Raw genomic sequence first — 23,680 nt, forward strand, 5'->3', positions numbered from 1 at the left:
ATTAAACTAGTCTAGTCATTAAACACTCAACAAGTATTTTTGAACTACTGACCTAGTGTGACCCAGAGAAAAGGCTGGATTCAGTCTGAGGAGCTGGGTTCAAATCCTAGTTCTACTATTTTCTGTGTAACTCTATTTTTAAGTCATCTCTATTTTATGTGCCTTGCCTTCCTCATTGGGAAAAAAATAGAGGGTTAAACCCCATGATCTGAAGGAGCCATTCATCTCTAAATCCATTTTTTCAGCTGTAAGATACTCATTTTGGTCCTTAAGTAGCTTATGCTCATTGGGAGAAATCATAGACATATTCACTCAATACAAAATGCAGGGTGACTAAGAGCTAGAAGGATCAGGACAGGCTTTTAGAAGGAAGTGGCCTGGCCTGAGCTCTGAAGAAGGCTAAGAACACTATCTGCAATTTAGCAAAACTGAGGAGGTGAAAGCCATGCAATAAGAAATAAATAGCCTGTGCAAAGGCACAGTACCAAGCAATGACAGATGCTATATAAATGCTGATTCCCTTCTTTCCAATAGAAAAACAGACCCCCCCCTCCCCGCCAATACTATAACCACAGTGACTTTCTAAGTATAGAAAATACTTTTGTTTTCACTTTTTAAAACTAACTTTTATTAACAAAGTTACATACATTCAATAACAACCTTAGAAATACAACTATAAACTATATTATAAATTTTTAACATGTCTTAATCCTGTTTTTCAACCCTAGCACTATAAGGTTCCACTGTGTAGTTTTCTTTTTTTTTCTTTTTTGCTGAGGCAATTGGGATTAAGTGACTTGCCCAGAGTCACACAGCTAGGAAGTGTTAAATGTCTGAGACCAGATTTGAACTCAGGTCCTCCTGACTTCAGGGCTGGTGCAATATCCACTGTGCCACCTAGCTGCCCCCCACTATCTATTTCTAAAACCACTAGGTATTGTAATTGTAGCCTTCCCTCCCAATACAAAATACATGAAGAGAAGAGGTAAAAACAAGAAACCCAAATAATTTCTGATTCCAATGAAAATAACTAAAAATACAATTCTGTCACAGTGGCTGACTTTCTAGAGTAGCAAGAGCAGCAGCAGCAGCTTAGAGATGTGAGGAAGTCTCACAAACAAAATCAGCCTGGTAAAATAGATAAACCCTCCAATAGATTTAAGGACATAGGCAACGAGCATACAATAGCAGATTTCCACTGTACAAATATTAAGCCAAATAAATCTAAAACTTTTTTTTAGGGAATTAGAAAAGGAATGCTTAAAAGTTTAACTATGAATAGGTAACTGGTCAATTATTGTTCTTGAAAGTGAGGTAGTGAATGACTTGGTTCCTCATTATAATGGTCAAATCCCATGTTGCTTTAGGCTGCTTAATAATAAAAATAAAAGATTCACTTACTATAAGATGATATGTCAAAATGTAACAAAATGAAGGCAAAAGAGGAGGGATAACATGAGAATTTTGTCCTAAAAGTGAACAATGAAGAAAGAGAAAGCAGGAATTCACATGAAACAAAGTATCCTTAAAGATGTATCAGCAGAAAATGGTTAACTCCATACTCATTTAGATGTGTAGCATCTTACTTATCAGATAGTGTGGAGTTTAAATTAGAGCCTATACTAGAGAAGCTTATTAGCTATCTAGAAACAAAACAATAAAAATTATACACACACAGACATGACCTCAACAGTGAGACAAATGGTTCCAGACTCTACTCCTAAACCTACTGTTCTGGGGCTATAAGCAGGTCATCAAGGCCCAGAGCAACTTTCAAGAGTAAATTGCAGAAGAAGTTACTGCCCTTTCAGGGGTTTAGTTTCTTTGCCCTGGAAGTTCTCTATACCACTGGGGGGGGGGGGGGGGGGGAGAGAAACAACCCACAGGTCCAATCTTACCCTACTTAAACCCATCTATGATTTAGTAGGTTAGGTCTCAGGGCTAACAAAATCAGATGTAGAGCTGGAAGAGTCATTGGAGATTATCAAGTCCAACACTGTCATTTTGTAAGTGAAAAGACTTGCCCAATATTTTATCAGAGAATTTGAACCTGGATCTTCTGACTATTAACCAACATAGCATGCACATTGTTCCTCTGATGATGGTTCCTTGAGACATGCAGAGATTAAGTGATCTGTCTAATAGGATTGCAGAGGAGCTATCTAAACCCAGATCTTTCTTACTTCCTTACTCTAAGCCCAAGATTTTATCCCCCACATCACTTTGCCTCCTATAAGTGATATTTAACAAATACAAATATGCATTTTGAACTAATTGTATATTCTCATGTGTAGAAAGCACAAATGATTTATACAACCAAGATTGCTCCCAGTAACTTTATTTTTTTTTCTTACTTTTCATAAATGACTAAAATTAAAACCAAGGCCCATGTCAATGAGTAATGCTTTAAAAAAAAAAAAAAAAGCTGAAAGCTGCTTTAGTATTTTATCATTTAGCTTATATTTATCACTACACCCCTTCTCATTAAAAATTTCACTGAAGGACAAATATGTTCCGGAACTCATGTGTTAACATGATTCACAGGTAAGGTAAAACATTAATTCGTGGGAAGTACAGAAAGTTAATTCCCAACTATATTTTTTTATCAACTAGAATTAAACATTAGCAATACTAAACCAGATGACATTTCCTACCTAAAGATGTATAAATATTTTATATGGTTACATGCTGGATCTATTATATGAAAAGTAATCATATGCAGTAGTTATTTTAAATATTAAAGATACGTTTGAAGATTTTTTTGAGAGAGAAGTTAGCTAATTTAACAAGACCTAATAGTTTAATAATACATTTATTCTGACCAGAGTTTATTACATCCACCTAGACTGTGCCTACACAACAAAATATCTGGTCCACACAGTTAAAATGAAAAAACTCTATGTCCTTTGCATGATTTTTGCGCAAATAATTCCAAATATTCATGATAACTTAAGTTAAAAATAATGTCAAGGTGTTTTTCTGTTATGTGATCATGGCCATATTTGGGGGGCAAACTTTAAAATTTAACCATACAATTTTTTAAAGGTCAAAGAAAATATTACAATAATATTATTTTATATTTACAGTAAGTTATTATTTTAGGCTCCGCCTTTCGTAAAAGAAATCCAATCAATTTCTAAACATATTTTAAGGCCTGAGAATTATAAACGTAAAATTTAAGTGTTAAACACTTGACATGCATAATCTTATTTAAGCCTTACAACCACCTTGGAAGGTGAGTACTAGAGATATTTTTACAAATGAAAACTCAGAAAGGTCAAGTGACATGGCCATGGCCACATAGCCAGTGAGCATCAGTGACTGGAATTTACCTTCAACATCTTCCCGCTTCATCATGCTTTATATTTATCTGTTCTTCATTATCTCAATTTTACTATTTTCAGAACTATTTAAGTAAAAAGCATGAAAATGACCAATTTTTAAATGAATTTCACAAGAAAATTCGACTGTATGTTAGAAGCATAAATCAGGTAAACTTTTGCTTTAAACTGCATTTGCCTAGGAAAACTGTTCTAGCCGCCTGGCCACCCTCCACTTCCTTTGTTGGCTTGTCCTCTCTCTCTATGGTTACTGTCCCCAACTCAACTCAACTTAACAGTCACCCTCTAGGGAAAAAAGGGAAATCTTTGCTGCTTTTGTCACCTGAAATTTTCTGAAAATTATTTTGTATAAGGTGTTGGGGGCAGGGGGAGGAAGGGGAGAGAGGTGTGTTAGGGATGAAAGGTTAAAAAAAGAGACAGTTTAACATGAGAATATACAATTAGTTCAAAATGCATATTGTATTTAACTGTTTCAGTTAACTCTGAAAACTATGTTCTCAAGACAATTCATTTGGCTGCACTTAAAATGTTCTTTTACTTTTAATAATTGGAAAGAGGATGTTTTAGGTCCCATTTCTAGTGCTTCATTGTAACTCAGTTAACCTAACAGAGAAAAATAATGAAGCAAAGGAATCAAGTACTGTGAATGCTATCAAATGGGGGGAGGGGAAATTCCTCCCAACCCCACTGGGGAACGAAGGTGGGAAAATGCCTTGAGGATTGCAAGATATCTACCTAACTTTAACCTATTCATCTTCACAGCATTCAAGAAGCAGGTGTCGGGTTCCTCCAGTTGTACAGATGAAAATGCCACAAAGCTAAGTGATTTGCCAAGTCTTGTGACTTCAGAGATGAGACTAAAACTTGAGGATTCAGAACTTAAGCTACTGAAATGCAGAAAAAAATTTCAGTTACCTGCCTCCTATACAAACATTTTCTAAGCTCTTAGAATATAGGGGTAAGGGGATCAGGGTAGTTTTTCACTAATAAGAACAGTCACCTAACCATAAAAATCACTGCCAGATTTTTTTCTTAAAAGAACCGTGTTATACTTCATTAAAGGGTCACTGGGATACCTGTCAAGACTTTATTGGGCAGACACATCTCTGGGGGTGGGGGGCAGACCAGCAGCTCTGCTCTCAGACCATACTGGCCAGGCCAAGGCCTGGCTCCCCACCCACTGACTTTCAGCGCCCTCCCCCCCTCCCCCGCCCCCCTACTCCGAGGGAAACACCAATTTGATGAAACAAGAGTAAGGACGGACTTGGCTCGACGGCATCAGGTGCACTGCTTAACATTCCCATCCCGCGTGGCTTCCCAGTTAAAAGGCAATACGGGAAAGGCCCATTTCCCGGCCTTTTGCAGCCATTCTAGGCCTTTCCAGGCTCCGGCCGCCGGCATCGGCCTCCAAACAAGGGGCCTTCTTCTAGTAAGAACGTCGAGGCTAACCTTTAGCAGCCCCCCGCCCCCAGGCCGGATCCCCTCTCCCAATACGAGGGGACCGGCTCTGGCCAAATCGGGAAATTGGAGGCTGTGTCTGGGGCACTCCTAGGGCTGTCCGCCCCCCAGGCCCACCTACGGGCACCCAGGCCGAGATGCCACGAGCCGGGCACCGGGATGACAGCTAGGCGTCGGACTCCGGCGTTTTAAAAGGGCGGGCCGCGAGCTGGGGGCGGGGAGGACCGCCAGAGGAGCCATGTCCCTGTCCCCCACCCCCACCCACCCCCACCCCCGCGCCGCGACCAGGCCGCGGGCCCGGCTCCACGAGGCCCCTCGCGCCGGGCAACGAAAGCCACGGCCGAGCCGCTCGGGGCGGGGCGGGGGCCTAGGCCGGGCCTCCTCCCGCCGCCGCTGGCGGCGCAGGCCCAACTTCCAGGCACGTTAGCGGAGGCGTCACGAGCGGGCCCGCCCCCCGCGCCATTCGCCACCGGCTCGGCCCGACCAGCCTTAACCCGGCCCCGACTCGACTCGACTCGACCCGGCCCGGCCCCGGCCCCGGCCCCGGCTCCGGCCCGGCGGTGCCCGCGGTGCGCAAGCGCACTTACACTCGTACACTCGCCTCACACTCACGCTCTCACACGCCCGCCTAGAGGCTCCTCACGCCGGCCCGGCCCCGGCTCCGGCCGGGCCCGCGCTCCCACCCGGCCTCCCCTCGGGCCGGCGGCGCCGCGCTCACCTCCAGGTCGCGGCCTTTGTTCTTGAAATTCTTGAGCCGTTGGTTGTCCAGTTTCTCGTTGTCCGCCATGGTCGGGCCGGCGCCTGCTTCCCCCGCCCGAGCCCCGCGGGATCCGCCCCAACCCCCGCGCCGCCCCTCCCAGGGCCGCCTCAGCTGCCGCCCTCGCCGCCGCCGCCGCCCGCAGCTCCAGCCGAGAGGACCCGTGCGGGGCCGGGCCGCGGCAACGGCGGCCGAACGTGTGTGCGGCTGCGGCTGCGCCGGCCGGGGCTCCCGCTCCTGCTGCTGCCGCCGCCGCCGCCGCCGCCGCGCCGCGCCGCCGCTCCCGCTGCTGCTGCCTGCCGGCGGAGAGGGGGAGGCAGCCTCGATCTGAGGGCCCCGGCGCTGCGACCACGCCCCCCGCGCCAGACCCGCCAGCTCATTGGGCGCCCGGGCCCGGGCGTCGGGCGAATCAGCGATGCCGAGGAAGGCGGAGGGGCGGGAAAGAGAGAGCGGGGAAGGGGAAGTCAAGGGAGGGGCCGGCCCCGGAGGGGAGGGGAGAGGAGGCGGGGAGGGAGGCTGGCGGGAGTGGAGCGGGAAAGGAAAGGCGGGGGAGGGGGCGGGAGTCCTCCCTGGCTTCTCTGGGCTGGCTCTTTCACTTTTTTACCTCTCTTAACTCGCTCCGGCCCCCCACTGCGTCCTCTCCTTCCGGGCTCTCTCCTCACCTATCCTAGCCCCCCTCTCCAATCTCTTCCCTTTTCCTCCCTTCTCCTCTCCACTCGCCCTCTCCCCTTCCCCTCTTCCTCTCTTCTCTACTTCTTCCCTCCTTCTCTCTCCCTTTTCCCCTCTCCTCTCCCTTTTTTCTTCCTTCCCTCCCCTTCCCTTCATCCTTCTCTCCCCTCCCCTTCTTTTTTCCCTCCCCCTCTTATCTACTTCTTTCCTTCTCTCCTCTAACCCCCTCCTCTCTCCTCTCCCTCTTCTTTTCCTTCCCTTCTTTCTCCCTCTTCTCTACTTCCCTCCTTCCTTTCCCTTCCCCCCCCCCTTCGCTTGCTTCCCACTTCCCTCTTTCCCTTTTCCCCTCCTCTTTTTCTCCCCCCTCCCCCATCTCTTCTCTCGCTCTCTCTCCTTCCCTCTCCTTTCTCCTCTCCCATCTCCCTTCTCTTCCTCCCCCTCTCCTCTCTAACTCTTTCCTTCATTCCCCTTTCCCCTCATCTTATCTCATCTCCCTCTTCTTTCCCTTCCCTCTTTCTCTCCCCCATCTTCTCTACTCCTTTTCTTTCCTCTTCCCTTTTCCCAGTCTCCTCCTCACTTCTCCTTTCTCTTTTCTCTATCCTTTTCCTCTTTTCCTCCTTCCCCTCCTTCTCACTCTCCATCTCATTCTTCTCTCCCTTCTCTCTCCCTCTTTTCTTAACTCCCTCCCTTCCTGTCCATTTCCCCCCTTATCTCCTCCTGTCTCCTCCTCTTCTCTCTATTCTGTTTCTCTTTTCCTCTCTCTCTTGTCTTCCTTTTTCCTGTGTGCTTTCTCCCTCTCTCATCTCGTTCTCGTTCATTTTTCTCTTTATTCGATCCTTTCCCTCCTAAGGTGTTTGGTACTTCAGCCTTCCCCCGGAGAGGCCTTATGGCCCACCCTCCCCAGCTCCAAGTGAAGGAATGACCCAAATGGGGGGATGTTGCAAGGGCAGATGAAGAAGGTGGGAAAGGCTACCCTGATGAACTTTGGTTTGAAAGGGAGCTTAGAAGGCATCAAGTCCTCCCCACTTTTTTACAAATGGAAAACGAGATTAAGGGACATGCCCAGGGTCCTCCAGCTCCTAAACCTGTTAGGCAGCATTTGGAATTCTGATTTCCAGCTCAGAACTCTCTCCATTGGACCACCCAGCTGTCTCTAAATGATTGATGTAGACATGAAAGAGACTTCAGAGCTGCTCTCACTCAATCTCGTTCAAGAGTTAGAATTCTGGCAAAGATAATTTCCAGAGAAAAGTCAAGGATCAGAGTCTTTTTGGTCTTCTATGTAAACTATGTAAACTACTTAAGGAAGTAATAGAATATCTTTTTTTAAGAAAAGAGTTGAATTCCAGGGACATTGTTCTTTATCAGAAACTTAATTTCTAGAGAGAGAAATCCTATAGAAAACAGTCTTTTTTTTTTTTTTTAAGATACCTGATTTGAGATTCAAGTGGGGTAGTTATAAAAAAAAGTGACTTGCGAAGGGAACAAGCAATTATTAAGCACTTCCTATTTGCCAACTACTGTGCTCAAGCACTTCACCAACCACATTTGAAAATATAATTAGTTGCTAACTATAATAGTATCATATATTCTATACCCCTCTGTGGATTATCCATCCAGAGGCAGAAGGGAAGGAGAGGGACTCAAAGTTTGAAGTCTGTGACTTGGAACTAAACTTATACCCAGGCTGAGAGGGGAAGTAGAGTCTTAGGAGAAATTTCTGTAACTGGTACAAAGTCTTTCATTCCCACTCTCCTCTTTCCCTCTTTTCTTCCCTTTTCCCCTCCTCTTTTTCTCCCCCCTCCCCGATTCTTCTCTCTCTCTTTCCTTCCCTCTCCTTCCTCCTCTCCCATCTCCCTTCTCTTCCTCCCCCCTCTCCTCTCTCCCTCTTTCCTTCACTCCCCTTCTCCCTCCTTTTATCTCATCTCCCTCTTCTTTCCCTTTATAGAGATATAGAGTTATATAGATAGAAATAAGTTATAGAGATAAGGCCCATTAAGCCATCACTAAATGCAGATTGAGATCAAATTGGGTAAGACTTGGAATCAGAAAAACCTGAATTCACACATTGCCTCAGACACTAGTGGTATAGCTCAAATGTACAATGGGGATGATAGCATCATCCACCCCACCTCAACTACAAACTAATACAGCATAAGTAAAACACTTTGCAAACCTCCAAGGACAATGTATGTGATAATTATTTTTAATGATTGACATCTGATCATATCTTCTAGGTAAAGGTAGGAGGATATTGGGTATTAGGAGTTCAGGCAGAGTCAGAGAAGAAAATAAAGGGGAGATTGGAGATTTCAAAGTCCCAAATCTTTGAATAAGGCTTAATGGGCCTTATCTCTATAACTTATTTCTATCTATATAACTCTATATCTCTATAAAGGGAAAGAAGAGGGAGATGAGATAAAAGGAGGGAGAAGGGGAGTGAAGGAAAGAGGGAGAGAGGAGAGTGGGAGGAAGAGAAGGGAGATGGGAGAGGAGGAAGGAGAGGGAAGGAAATGGGTCATGTCTCTTTAGCTATAGTTGGATATGGACACGTTTTCCCCCATGGTCTGCCACAGATGCATATGACTGCACTGTGAATGACTTAGAAAGATTCCTTTTTAAAAGCAGGAATTTTGTTCTAAAGAAATTTCATGCCAGGAGACTCATTAAGTGAAGCATCATACCATTTATCTGAGTTGAAGACGAGAAAACAATAGACCAAGGAGTTGTTTACTGAAATTTCTCTAAGGTGAATACCAAACAAACAGTCAGGATCCAAATAACCACATATTACTGGAGAAGCCCCACCCTGTCATTAGACATCATCTTGCCAAGAGGCATCCTATAAACATTGGTCCACAGAATCATCCAGGTCGTTTTCTGGAACAAATCATAGCTGGCACCTCGTGGTGGTGGGACTTCTTGTCCTCCTGATGGACTTGACACTGTCTTAAAGACCTTTTGGAAAAAATGACCTTGGGCTAAAATAGCTTTCCCCTGTTCAATCCCACAGCTGGTTGAAATATTTAAGAAGAATCATACCTTTTGTTTTTATTAAGAGAACAGCAGGAATCAGGATGCCATGTCAGGAAAGACAGTTGTAGAAGGAGAGGGCCAAGGTGCAACGCCTGCTTCTGATATTACCTATAGGCCCTTAAGTGGATCATTCATTGATACTCTCTGGAATCTAGCTTCTGGAATCCTTTTCAGCTCTAGTCAGAAAAACCCAACACTAGTGATGTCCCTCATATATACAATGGGGATGATAATTTGATGTCCACTTGTGGGGTTTGGAGGGTCCTCTCAGCTGTTAATGTCTTTTCCCTTGGGATCTTACAGATATTTACTCTGTATTGAGGAAGGGAGAGAGGGAGAGAGGAGAGAAAATAAAAAAGGAGGGAGGGAAAGAGAAAGAGGAGGAAAAGAGAGACGGGAAGGAAGGAAAGAGAAACAGATAGTAAACATGATACAATAGTGGTAGATATTTAGATGTTAGAGGTGGAGAAATAAATAGCTTCTCCCATTGAGTGGAGAGGTTTTTATTTTTATTTTGTATTTCAAGTGACTAGGACAACACCTAGCATACACTTGCTGAAATCGATTGGTCTATACTTTCGGTGATTTAAGGAGCTCATGTGGAAACTTTTTCCCTGATGTAGATCTGTACTTCCTCTCTAATTTATAGTCTTATAGTAATACCTGGAGGCACAGAAAGATCAAGTAACTTCCCCGGCTTCATACAACCAGCATGTGTAAAAATCTTTTGGGCTCCAAGACTGGACTCTCTTTCCCATACCATAATGCATCTTCTGCAGTTAGTCATGGGCCATCTGGGGCTAGGCTAAAATCTCCAAGAACTGACATTTATTCTCCATTTTATATACTCCTATTGGCAGGTGAGCTCTCTGGGATGTCAATGGGTAAAGATTTTCAGGCATCTGGGAATAGCTTAAAACAAAATAGCAAGAAACCTAATTGTAAAGAAAAGTCTATAGAACTCATTTCTAGCAAGAAGGTTGTGGATTTCCATATTTAAGATAGACTGTAGGCCCCAGTAGAATTCCCAAATCTAATTTAAATTTAAAAGCCCAATAGAATTCACAAATCTAAGATAGACTCCAGGCTCCATTAGAATTCCCAAATCTAAGATGGATTCTAGGCCCTTATAGTATTCCCAAATCTAATGCAGAAGGGCCTCTTAGAATTCCCCCACCTAGGATGGAGTCTTGCCTCCTATACTGCTTTTTAAAAAGATTATTTAATATGAAAGCAATGGATATATAAAATACACCAATAATTGAATACATCCCTACCAGGAAATTTTGCAAAAGACTAATAAGAAAATATTTGAAACCAGTTCTTTACAGAATCAGATAATGAGTTAGGAGAGATCTTAGAAGTCATCTCCAAGATTCTGAGAAAGAGACTGAAGGTCAGAGTCTTCCAGGAAGTGACCAAGTTGTCAATTGAGCTTGGGTCTCTAGATTCCAAAGCCAGACTTCCTTCCACTGCACTCCCAACCGATTGCAGAAATGAAGACTCTTTGTGTGTCACCAGGATTAATTTAATAGCATTTGTTATCCCATACTCAGTGGGGAAAGTTGTGATGAAGAATTTTTTTCATTGCTGAGTTGTAGCATTCTTTTCTTGGGGATGCTTCCCTACTGAAGAATCTACCCCAGGGAGATTTATGAAATCATGTGCAATATTTCAGTTGATCTGGCTTAATTACAAAAACAAATCGGTAAAATTGATTACCTATTACTAATTACTCAATTAGTAGAATTTGGGATCTATTCTCAGGGTATAAGTAAGAACAGGTTTCTTAAGAACAAGGCCATATTTATTTCTCTTTAAACTGTACCAGAAATTTAAAAGCATCCCATGATGGTTACTTATTTAGGGGATATGTCAGATTGATCTTTTGGGTGTTCTAAACATCGAAATGGTCAGCTAGATGGCACACTAGATAGACTGCTAGACTTGGAGTAAAAAAGACCTGAGTTCAAATTCAACCTCAGACACTTACTAGCTATGTGACTCTGGGCAAGTCACTTAGTGCTATTTTTCTCAGTTTCCTCATCTTTAAAATGAGCTGGAGAAGGAAATGGCAAATCACTCCGGTGTCTTTGCCCAGAAGACCCCCAAATGGGATCACTAAATGATGGACATGACTGAAAGAACTCGACAAAGACTAAAAAGTAAGCAATGTTTGCTTCAGAAAATGGGGTAAATTTTTCATCTCTTTCACAGATTTATTGAGTACCTACTATGTGTAAAGCATGATTCCAGGTGAACTCAGAATGATTAAAGATGGGACAGATATTTTCTTTTTCCCTTTTTGGCTAGACAAATTCAATTGAACATGACTTTTGAAGCATCTAGTATTGAACAGGCAACATGTTAAATATTAAAGAATAAAAAGGCCCAAATATAACAATCTCAACTTCAAGCAGTTTTTTTTTTTTTGGGGGGGGGCAAGAGGAAGGAGGGAGCAAAGAAGGAAGACAATGGCTACCCAGACAGTCTACACAAAGCAAATGCAAAGTAACTTTGTTGGGCATGGGGAATCCCCTAACAACTACAGACTGTAATCTATTCCCTTTTTATCTGTAAGAAAAAGTTTTAGAAACAGACAGACTTGCTCAAGTTGTGTGTTAAGAGTTTCATCCTCTCCTAGCTCTCTCATTTTTGGCTTTTGTGTGTGTGTCTCATATCTCAAGGCTACCAGAAAGTTCTTTTTTTTTCTCTCTCTTTTAAATAGTATTTTATTTTTCCCAAATACATATAAAGATAATTTTTAAAAATTTAAGCTTTTTATTTTTCAAAACATTTGCATGGGCAGTTCTTCAACATTAATCCTTGCAAAATCTTGTGTTCCAATTTTCCCCCTTTCCCTACACCCTCCCCTAGATGGCAAGTAGTCCAATATATGTTAAACATGATAGAAATATGTTAAATCCACTATATGCATTTTTTATACATTTATCATGCAAAAAACAGTTAAAAAAAAAGAGAGAAGCAAAAAGTAAGCAAACAACAAAAAGAGTGAAAATGATATATTGTGAACCACACTCAATTCCCACAGTTGGCCCTCTGGGTACTTGATGGTTCTCTTCATGACTGAACAATTGGAACTGGTTTGAATCATCTCATTGTTGAAGAGAGCCGCATCCATCAGAATTGATTGTTGTCTAATTTTGTTGTTGCCACGTATAATGATCTCCTGATTCTGTTCATTTCATTCAGCATCAGTTCAGATAACTCCCTTCAGGACTCTCTGAAAACATCCTGCTGGTTGTTTCCTACAGAACAATAGTATTCCATAGCATTCATATATCACAATTTATTCAGCCATTCTCCAATTGATGGACATCTATTCGGTTTCCAGTTTTTTGCCACTATGAAAAGGGCTGCCACAAACGTTTTTGCACAGATGGGTCCCTTTCCCTCTTTTAAGATCTTTTAAGATGGGATATAAGCCCAATAGAAACATTGCTGGATCAAAGGGTATGCACAGTTTGATAACTTTTTGAGCATACTCTCAAAATGTTGGATCTGTTCACAGTTCCATCAACAATGTATTAGTGTCTCAGTCTTCCCACAGCCTCTCCAACATTTATCATTATTGAAAAGATAATTTTTTAACATTTATCTTTAAATAAAAATTTGAGTTCTATATTCTCATCTCTCCTTCCCTAAGGCAATTTGATTTAGGTTATATATGTAATCATGTAAAACATTTCCATATTAGTCATTACTCATTATGCATAATTTGATTACTCTTTGGGCATAGTTCTAAATTCTCTCTGGAATGGTTGGATCAGTTCACAACTCTACCAACAGTGCATTCTTGTCCCAATTTCCCCACATTTTTGCCAACATTTGTCATTTTTCTTTTCTGTCATATTAGCTAATCTGCTAGATATGAGGTGAAATTTCAGGATTGTTTTAATTTGTATTTCTCTTAATCAAAATTTAGAGCATTTATTCATATTATTGGATATAGCTTCTATTTCTTCATTTGAAAACTGCCTGTTCATATCCTTTGGCCATTTATCTTGTATCTTTATAAATATGACTCAGTTTTTTACATATTTGAAAATTAAGGCCTTTATCTGTTGGAATCTTTACAAACTGCTAACTAATTAGAGTTGATCTGCTCTTACAAGAAGATGTTTTGGGCCAGAACCTGAAACAAGGTACTAAGTAGAACTAATTAGTACAATGCTTGTGTTTACACCTTTACTCATTGAAGTTCACAAGTATGCCAGCTTCACAAATTAACTAATAGGACAATGGATTCCTTATGGACTATTTCTAGGACTTATGGACATGGATAAATTTTCAGGTTGATGAGACTTTTTGCAGTACTTCAGAGCTTAAAGGAATTATTAGATTCCTGGCACATGAACTTTGTGAATTCACACCTCCCTTAAAGCTCTTTGGGCCAGAGAGCACTATGGGAGAAAACCCATAATCCCATTCTCTCAGAAGATATAAGGCCAGTGAAGAGAGATCTATTCCAGAATATTTTCCATTTGGTGGCAGAAGAAGAGTTTTCAGAGGAAAAAGCTACGAGTCAAGAGTTCAGCGGACAACCAGATTCATCTTCATCTCACACCACTGTAGTTGGTGGCTGGGCTCCTGCACTTCCCCCACTGAGACCAAGCTGGTTTGAAAGACTCACCAGAAAGCTAGCCGAGCCCCATGTGAAGGAGACAAGAGATTCATTCCATCTCTGTGCTGGTTGGAGGCTGAAGAAAGCAGAGACAGAGGCTAAAGGACAGAACCTTTGGATTTGGAGACATTCGGAGGGCTCTAAGCTAAACCGGCTGTGTTTTGAGAAGAACAAGAACTCCAACATTTGAACTCCCACATTTTGGCACCCAACGTGGGCATAACAAATAACATGAATCAACCTGAAAATTTACACATGTCCATAAGTCCTAGAAATAGTCCATAAGGAATCCATTGTCCATTAGTTAATTTGTGAAGCTGGCATACTTGTGAACTCCAATGAGTAAAGGTGTAAACACAAGCATTGTACTAATTAGTTCTACTTTGTTGTTTCAGGTTCTGGCCCAAAACATCTTCTTGTAAGATCAGATCAACTCTAATTAGTTAGCAGTTTGTAAAGATTACAAACACTTATTGTAAAGATTGCTTCCCAGTTTTCTGTTTTTCCTTCAATACTTGGTTGCATTGGTTTTGGGGGACAGTTACTTATTAAACTTGACTGTAGTTTCCAAAGAGCAGCTCTTGAATTCTAATTTGCCATATGAAAGCATACATATTTCAAGAATAGAGTTAGCTACTCCTTTCTCCTATTATTTATCATGTTGATTTTTATTAAAAATTTTTAGAATATGCAAACCTACATATTTTAAATCAACATATAAATAAAATGTTCAAGATGTACACATTTATACATTTATCATGCAAAAAACAGTTAAAAAAAGAGAGAGAAGCAAAAAGTAAGCAAACAACAAAAAAAGTGAAAATGATATATTGTGAACCACACTCAATTTCCACAGTTGGCCCTCTGGGTACTTGATGGTTCTCTTCATGACTGAACAATTGAAACTGGTTTGAATCATCTCATTGTTGAAGAGAGCCTCATCCATCAGAATTGATTGTTGTCTAATTTTGTTGTTGCCACGTATAATTGGAACTGGTTTGAATCATCTCATTGTTGAAGAGAGCCTCATCCATCAGAATTGATTGTTGTCTAATTTTGTTAGACAAAATTCTCTCTCTCTCTCTCTCTCTCTCTCTCTCTATATATATATATATATATATAACATATATACATATAATGTATATGTATGTATCTGTATCTGTATCCATTGATCCATTCTTTGATATGGATCAATGAATCCATATCACATGAACAGATAGACAAATGTATAGATGGATAGATGAATAGATAGATGAATGGGTAGATAAAAAGATGGATAGAGCTATAGATGTGGATATATAAATTTGAATGAATCCAAAGCTCCTTTGTACCTGCCATAAATTTAATTCAATCAACATGTTGCTAAGTATAAGGCACTACTAGCTACTGGGATTGCAAAGAAGAAGCAAGAAGTCCTTACCTCAGAAAACATTGGGTCTTTGTAAGGGAAAGTGTTTGGTTTCAGACAATGACTGCAATAGAGACTCAGGGAAAAGTTGCAGGTTGCCCAGAATTAGACCAGATACTTTCTAAGCTTCCTCATGATTATAGATTTAGAACTGAAAGGCAGCTCATAGATCATCTAGTCAAATTATATTCTTCACAGATCAGAAAACTAAATCCCAGAATGGGGAAGTGACTTTCAACTACCTTCTATCTTTAAGATAAGTCTTATTAGCTCTGAAATATTCCTGTAGAAGGTAGGATTTCAGCTGATCTGTCAAATAACAGATATTTGAAGATGGAAGCAAAGGCAGGTCCTAGAGTTGGGGTGGATGAGGAAAGCTGGGAACAACTAAGAGAGTCTGGGGGGTTTCAGTCTAAAGAGAATTGAAAAAGTATTAGATCACTGCTCTGCATTAGTGAAAACTAGCAACAGAAGGCAGAGTTTTCGGTTTTGATTTTCTCTGCCAATGAGTGATCATTGACCTGGAAAGACTAGAACAAAAGGGTATAGTAAAGGGGTAACACCCAAGATTAGTAAAGTGATGGTAGTAAGAGAACTGCCTGTATTAAGTTGTCACCTAGTCTGTTTGAACTACCTCATCAGTTACGGAAAACTCATGAGGATGTGGTTACTGAGTCATTATCACTGATCTTAAAAAAAAAAAAAATCAGGGCTAATAGAAGAGGTGTATACAATAGGCTGGATGGGCAAAAAGCAAATGTGTTCATTTTTCAGAAAAGGGAAGAGATAGGATTGGCAAAGTATAGGACAGTGAAGCTACTTTGAGTCTTAACAAAATCCTGAAATGTATCACTAAAGCGATGGTGAGTTATTGTCTAGAATCACAAAGAGAGCTGCCATGGCTTCAACAAGACCAGGCTAAAGTAATTTGCTATTAAACTAGCTGATTGAGAGAATGGTGTAGATATAATTGACTTAAATTTTATAGAGCATTTAACTGAACATATTCTTGTGGAGAAGATGGAAAGACACGAGCTAGATAACGTTTCAGTTAGGTGGGTTCATGTATGGTTTATTGTTCCCCATAATGATTTCATGTCATCTTAGGTGTAGGGATGGAGAGATCTCAACTTGGCCCTGTGCTCGTCAACATTTTTGTCAATGGCTTGGTTTAAGGCTTAGATTTACTTAGCAAATTTCCAGGTGGCATATTAAGTCAAATTGATAAAAATAAATTTAATAAGAATTTTAAAAAATCCTAATAGGGATAAAGGCAGAGTCTTAAGATAGAATCTACAAGTATAAAATAGAAAAGAAGTAGATAGCAGTTTGGGGGAAAAATCTTGGGATTTTTGTAAGCTCCATGATCAATGTGATTCAACAATGTAATATGGCAGCCAAAAATCAAATGCTCTCTTGAGCAGCATTGATAGAAAAAGAATCCAGAAAGAAGGTGGTGATAGTTCCACTGTGCTTTGCCTTAGTTAGGCCATACCTAGAGTATTTTTCTTCAGTGGAGGGGGGCAAATTTTAGGAAAGGATATTAAGGAGTTGGAGAGGGTCCAAAGAACCCTCTCTTATGGCTAAAATGACCAGTGACTTTGAGTTCATACTATCTGAGGATCAGTTGAAAGAACTTGACATGTTTTATCCTAGGGAAGACTAATTGGGGAGATGACTGTGGTCTCCAAGAACTTCTATTAATCCTGAGAAGGATTAGGTCTGCTCCATGTGGCCTTGGATGGCAAAATAAGAAGCAATGTTTAGGAGTTGCAGATTAAAGCTCAAAGTAACAATTAGAATTATCCTAAAGTAGAAAAGGCTGCTTCAGGAGGCTTTGCTTCAGTTAAAAGTCTTCAGATGGCTACTTGTTTTGGGCATAGTCTAGAGAAGGAAAATTTGAGTTCAAATACTACCTCAGATATTTATTAGCTATGTGATCCTGGGCAAGTTATTTTACCCTGTTTGCTTCAGTTTCCCTATCTGTAAAATGAGCTGGAGAAGAAAATGGCAAAAGATTTCAGTATCTCTGCCAGGAAAACCCCAAATGAGATCATAAAGAGTCTGAAACAACTGGAGTAGAGAAGAGTCTTGTTCAAACACATTGAACCAGATGGTCTCTGAAGTCCTTTCTACCTCTAAGATTCTCTGATTTTGTGGAGATTGGGAATAAAAAATTGTTCATACTTCATCACAATCACTTCTCTCCCTTCCCACACTATCCAAGTGACCTAGAAGGTTTTAAGCCAGCTGAGAACTTCCTCTGATGGCAAGTGCACAGAGTGGTTCAAACAGGAAGTTTAACTACAAGGTCTCCACCTAGCAAGCCACTCTCACTTTGAGGAAGCCAGCAACAGTTACAGACAGAGATCTGTCTCCCCACAAACACTCATTGCTGTCTCACATTGTTAAAACCCAGGATATATATTTTTTTTCTTAGAGATCATTTGAGGGAAAAAGATTTCCATTCTCTGCCAAACTGTTTTTATATGGGCAACTAGATAGCATAGGGGCTATAGTTAGGAAGAGCTAAGTGATCTGAATTCAAATCCAGTTTCAGATACTTCCTAGCTGTGTGATCCTGGGCAAGTCACTTAACCCTGTTTGCCTCAGTTTCCCCATCTGTAAAATAAGCTGGAGAAGGAAATGGCAAACTACTCCATTATCTTTGTCAAGAAAACTCTAAATGAGATCACAAAGTCAGACAAGACTGAACAATAACATTCCTCCACAAAATAACAATTACATGATCGGCATCAGTAGAATTGTTGCTTACCTACTCTCAACCTCAATTTCCTCAGTTGCAAAACGAAGGTATTGGGCTGAATGACTTCTGAGTTCCCTTGTGCCTCTAAATCAGTGATCCCATAATTATATCATCTGGCTGGCATTCCTAAAGTGCTTAATGGAGGTTGTTTCCAGGTTTCTGTCTTATTCTGCATTTCCTGACATGTTGCCTTGACCTCAGGAGGCACTTACTCCAGCTCAACAGACATTTGAATGCTTTGATCTTGGTTCTCTCAAATATTTCAATTCCCTCCAAATTTGTGTCATGTGGACTAAGCTGCCTTGACAGATCTTACTTCAATACTGTAGCCTTGGAGAGCTGGGAGAACCCTCACCCCCAACTCATCATGGTAGAGTAGGCTCATAGTTTCTTAATTGAAGCAATAAACAATCCATTTGGGTATTTGTTTATGATGACATGCTGTTCTAAAGTATGTTGCCTCACAAATGGAATTCTGTATATGTTGGCCCTTTTTGACAGATGGCATACAAAAATTGATATTTCATAATTGAGTTCTAAAGTTTGCACCAAAGGGAGAATTTATTCTGCCCCTGCTTAAAATTAGTGACTGGTTTAAAGAACTGTCCTTGGGTAACTAGAGCAGTTGGCATTTGACCTTTGTCTTCTTCTTTTTGGCTTCTCCATTGGCCCGCGTTTACTCTTTAGTAACTTGCCTCTTCCTTGACTAGGAAAATGGCCCAGGAGATAGGACAATTTTCTACTTGGAGTAATAAGGGGGAAAAGCTTATTCTCTCTCTCTCTCTCTCTCTCTCTCTCTCTCTCTCTCTCTCTCTCTCTCTCTATATATATATATATATATATATATATATATATATATATAACATATATACATATAATGTATATGTATGTATCTGTATCTGTATCCATTGATCCATTCTTTGATATGGATCAATGAATCCATATCACATGAACAGATAGACAAATGGATGGATGGATAGATGAATAGATAGATGAATGGGTAGATAAAAAGATGGATAGAGCTATAGATGTGGATATATAAATTTGTCTATCTTGCTTTTTGTTTTTGTATCTTCAGCACTTTGGTACCTGATGCAAAGTACTATGAACCATTGAAATGCTTTTTCAGTCATTCATATGTATATTTACATACATGCATATGTGTGTCCTTTGTACTAAATGTGTGTTAAGATGAGAAACAAATATCCATATGGAGAGATCAAGTAGAAAATTTATGAATTAATATGTTTACATGCTATTATAAGAGGTTATAATTTTTTAGTTTAAAATCTCATGCTTTGATTTTTTTACTTTTGTCAAATTCAAGACTGATAAATTTCAGATCTTTTTGTTGGCACTAATAGCTTTAATGAAGACAGAATCGTTGACTTAAAGTAGATGATTTACTTGCGGAGTTCTACTTATGAATGATTTCTTCCCTGTTACTACTGCACCATTGGCTTCCGTGTAAGAGTAGACACATTATATATGGAATTATAATTATGGAATATGAAGTAGAAAACAGTGAGAAAGAAAAATTTTAAGACTGAAGAACTACTCCTGAAATATATACCCCCATAGGACTCATGAGCTTTCCATTTATAGTTCTGTAATGATGTTATACAAGATCCTGAAAGCTCTTGGAGAAGATCTTGAACATAGTTTCACCAGATTCTTGAGATGTTTCCAAAGGCTGTAACTGTCCATATGCCAAGTGAACTAAACAGTCACCAGCCACTGCCACATGATCAATGTTGGCACAGTCTCACCCAACAAATTTCTTACGTTGGTGTTCCCATACATATACTTTACTTTTCCACAGTGACATCCTAGGCTATGTCACTTGTACAATTATTTATATGTTCTTCACTTCTTAGAGAAACAGGGAGGACAGCATAAAAATTCTCTGGGATCAGTGAGAAGATCTGGATTCAAATTGCTCCAAACCTTGTTAATTGTCTGAATCTATGGCAGTCTCTTAATCTCAATTTCTTCACCTGCAAAATAGCAATATCACTACTTTCATGGCCTACCTCAAATTTATTTTAAATAAAGTACTTTATAAACCTGAAAAAAACTGCCTAAGTAGGAGTTTATTATTATTAGGATTTATGAGTGACTTTCATCCTTTTAATTAATGAGAATAAGGGTCTATGAGTTAGCATATCTCATTTAGTGGAGGGTATCATTAGCATATCTTGTCTTCCTTCTAGCTTCAGATCCAATTCACTTGCATTTCATAGCATCACCTCCCCGATGTCATTGTCATCTTTGAGACTGAAGGACAAATAACAACAGCAACCACCACCTCTGGTGAACTCCTCCCAAATGGTTTGATATTCTGTATTAAAAAACAAAAAACAAAACAAAAGCTGCCTTGTTGGTCCCAAATGAGATTTGCCATTTCTCTCCCCCTCCTCCGCCGCCCCCGAAAATGTGTTTATCATTTTCCCTACTTGAGAGTAGCAATATTTAGCTTGTAGAGAGCTCAGATCACTTAATATGATTCTCTATATGACTTTGTCACCCAGGTGGATAGAACATTGGGCCTTGAGTTCAAATCCAGCCTCAGACACTAACGTAATCGGGTGGCCTGAACAAATCAATTAACTTCTATCTGCCTCAATTTTCTCAAGAGTAAAACTGATTTTAAAAAAAGAGTAAAATTGATTGTTGTTATGTCATGTCCAACTTTTCATGACCCCATTGGGGTTTTCTTGGCAGAGAAATGGAGTAATTTCATTTCCTTCTCCAGCTCATTGGAGGAACTAAGGCAAACAGGGCTCGAGTTGTGTAGGGCTATACAGCTAGTAAATATCTGACGCTGGATTGTCTGACCTCCAGAGGATGAGACTTCCTGATTCTCGGTCTAATGCTCTATACTTTGAACCACTTACTTGCATCATAAAGCCCCTAACTCCCAGGAGTGTTCTGAGACTCAAAAGAGAGTTAGGATAACTATTTGAAGGGATAGGAAAGATCAAGGGATGGATTTTTAACTTTTAGGGTGTTCTTTAGGGTTGCAACAGTGTTAGAGAAGTATCTTGGTGACACTTAGTAGCAAGGGCAGATATTCTGTAACTGGTGATGACACGTGGTGACCCATGTGGCCCAGGGCCTCTTGGATCACGGGCTACAAAGTATCCGAGGCAGCACACTAGCTCAGGGCTTCCTACCCCAGGCCTCTCGCTGCCCCACAGCGTCCACTCCATCTGGCAATCCTCAGATAGGATTCTTAGGCTGCCCAGGCCGTTTTCCTGCTGTCTGCATTCTGGGTCTTTATCTTCTGCAATGGCTATGTCTATCATCTTTCTAATAGTTTCATTCATCATCCCCTAGACTTCCCAAAGCGTGAGACTCCTTTCTGACCACTGCATGAATTTCACATGTGTGAAATTTCATGTGTCTTCCCCTTTGTAGGAAAGCACAGTCTTAGTTTTGGATTTGAAATTATAAATTTAGACACTATACTTGGCACAGAGTAGGTACTTAATAAATATGTTATTATTATTATTATTATAATTTGGTGACTACAGAATGATTCTGAGGCATATAGGAAAGGAGACAGAGAATTCACTTGAGATAACTTCAGGTTTCCCACTGTAGTAGGAGGTAAAATTATCTTTTGGGAAGCAATAATAAAGTTAGGGGTTGAAGAAGAAAAGATTTGGATTAGTTACTGTGGGGTTGAGGTTGAAAAAATAATCTCACAGGTCTCCTTTAATGTAGTGCTTAGCATAAAGTAAGCACTTAACTTTATTTGACTTGATTCAAGAGGTGATCTGGTCCTTTTGCTCTTTCCCCAACATTTAGCAGCAAATGGATGGCTGCCATGATGGAATGGGCTGAGGCTTGAGTTGATGCACTGAGGTCCCAAGCACATGAGGCTAAATAGTAATTGGACCATACTCTATTAATATATAAGCTTGGAGAAAGAATGGCCCCCACCCACTCTTTGTGCAAGTCCTGATGTGTTGTATAGGAAATGACGATTTTGGTGGGTGGAGGCAGGGGAGTGGAAAAGGAAGGGGAAGGAGAGACTTTTGGGATTGCCATTGCCACGACCTTTCTGTTTGTTTTCTCTTCTTCTTTTTGCTTTTGCTGAGGCAGTTGGGGTTAAGTGACTTGCCCATGGTCACACCACCAGGAATTGTTAAGTGTCTGAGGCTGGATTTGAACTCAGGTCCTCCTGACTTCAGGGCTGGTGCTCTACCCACTGAGCCATCTCCTCAAAACAAACAGAAAGGTCGTGGCAATGGCAATCCCAAAAGTCTCTCCTTCCCCTTCCTTTTCCACTCCCCTGCCTCCACCCACCAAAATCGTCATTTCCTATACAACACATCAGGACTTGCACAAAGAGTGGGTGGGGGCCATTCTTTCTCCAAGCTTATATATTAATAGAGTATGGTCCAATTACTATTTAGCCTCATGTGCTTGGGACCTCAGTGCATCAACTCAAGCCTCAGCCCATTACACCATATGATCTCATATTTAGATCTAGAAAGGACCTTTGAATTCATCCAATCTGCCCTCTTAATTTTTATAGATGAGGAATCTCAGTCTTAGAAGTAATTTACTTGCCCAAGATCACATTGGTTAATCAGTTGACAAGCATTTTTTAAACTTACTCTGAGTTAGTCAATGTGGAAAAAAAAAAAGTTAAAAGCATAGTCTCTACAGGCAGAGCTAGAATTTGAACTTGGGGTTTCTGTTTTCAAATCCAGTGGTCTCTTCACTGAGCCTGACTGTGTTCTCATTGCATCACTAAAAAGAGAAAGCAGAGCTCAATGACTAACAAATCAATTCAAGTTGAAGACATCCCAAGGTGATGGAGGAGAGGGTGGTAAATCTTTCCATCAGCTGCCATATCTGTGGAGAGCAGGCAGAGAGCTCTATATCCATCAGCAGTGTGACTGTGACCATGTCATTGGACCTGCTGGCGCCTGCATCTTTTATCTGTAGAACGAGGGTGTGGGATCAGAGGGTCTCTGAGGCCCATCTGAATCCATGCTCCTGTGGCCTGCAGTAAAAGCAGTTTATGGCAAAGCTATTCTTCCAAGGGAGAAGCAGCCCTAATTCTGAGGCGGTTTCCCTTCAATCTGGCTTTGAAGGATGGTCCACACTTGTTGGTCAGCCCACATCTGACTTAGCTAGCTCAGGGATGAGCTTTCTGAATTCTTGGTTGGTCTTTTGGGCAGCTCAGGTGACTGTTATCTAGAAGGACTGGGGAGTGGAAGCATTGCCTAAATTGGAAAGTTTTAATTAGCCCCAAACCCTACACATTCTGTAACCTGGGAAGTGGCTGTTATGTTAGGGGGCCAGCCTGCCCAGTGTCAGTGCTAAGGAAAAAGCTACCATTTTATTAAAGCAGGCTATTTGTAAGAGTTATAAACAGAATATGGGTGTGGGTGAGCTGTTTGTTAATAAACCAACTAAAAGGTTATAAGGAGCTATGATCCACTTTAGAGAAAGCTACTAACTTCTAACATGTAAACTAGAAAGGCTAACCATATACTATAGTTAAGCAAGCTCTTCCATGTAGGAAAAACAATCTCCCCAAAGAGGAGTGACTGTTCCATCACTTATTGTTATCTCTATA

At 40.8% G+C, this 23,680-nt stretch overlaps 1 protein-coding gene across 1 annotated transcript in view; it reads right to left on the bottom strand.

The window, feature by feature from the left end:
- Positions 1-5,635, bottom strand: part of KPNA4 (karyopherin subunit alpha 4) — a 46,058-nt gene extending 40,423 nt beyond the window's left edge. The window contains exon 1 of the mRNA XM_051983100.1: positions 5,518-5,635. Within this exon, the coding sequence (XP_051839060.1) occupies positions 5,518-5,586 (69 nt within the window). The 5' untranslated portion in view covers positions 5,587-5,635. The remainder of the gene's footprint in view (positions 1-5,517) is intronic.
- Between the last annotated feature and the right edge of the window lie 18,045 nt (positions 5,636-23,680).

The sequence above is a fragment of the Antechinus flavipes genome, chromosome 3 (assembly GCF_016432865.1).
Source record: "Antechinus flavipes isolate AdamAnt ecotype Samford, QLD, Australia chromosome 3, AdamAnt_v2, whole genome shotgun sequence".
NCBI classification, from domain to species: domain Eukaryota; kingdom Metazoa; phylum Chordata; class Mammalia; order Dasyuromorphia; family Dasyuridae; genus Antechinus; species Antechinus flavipes.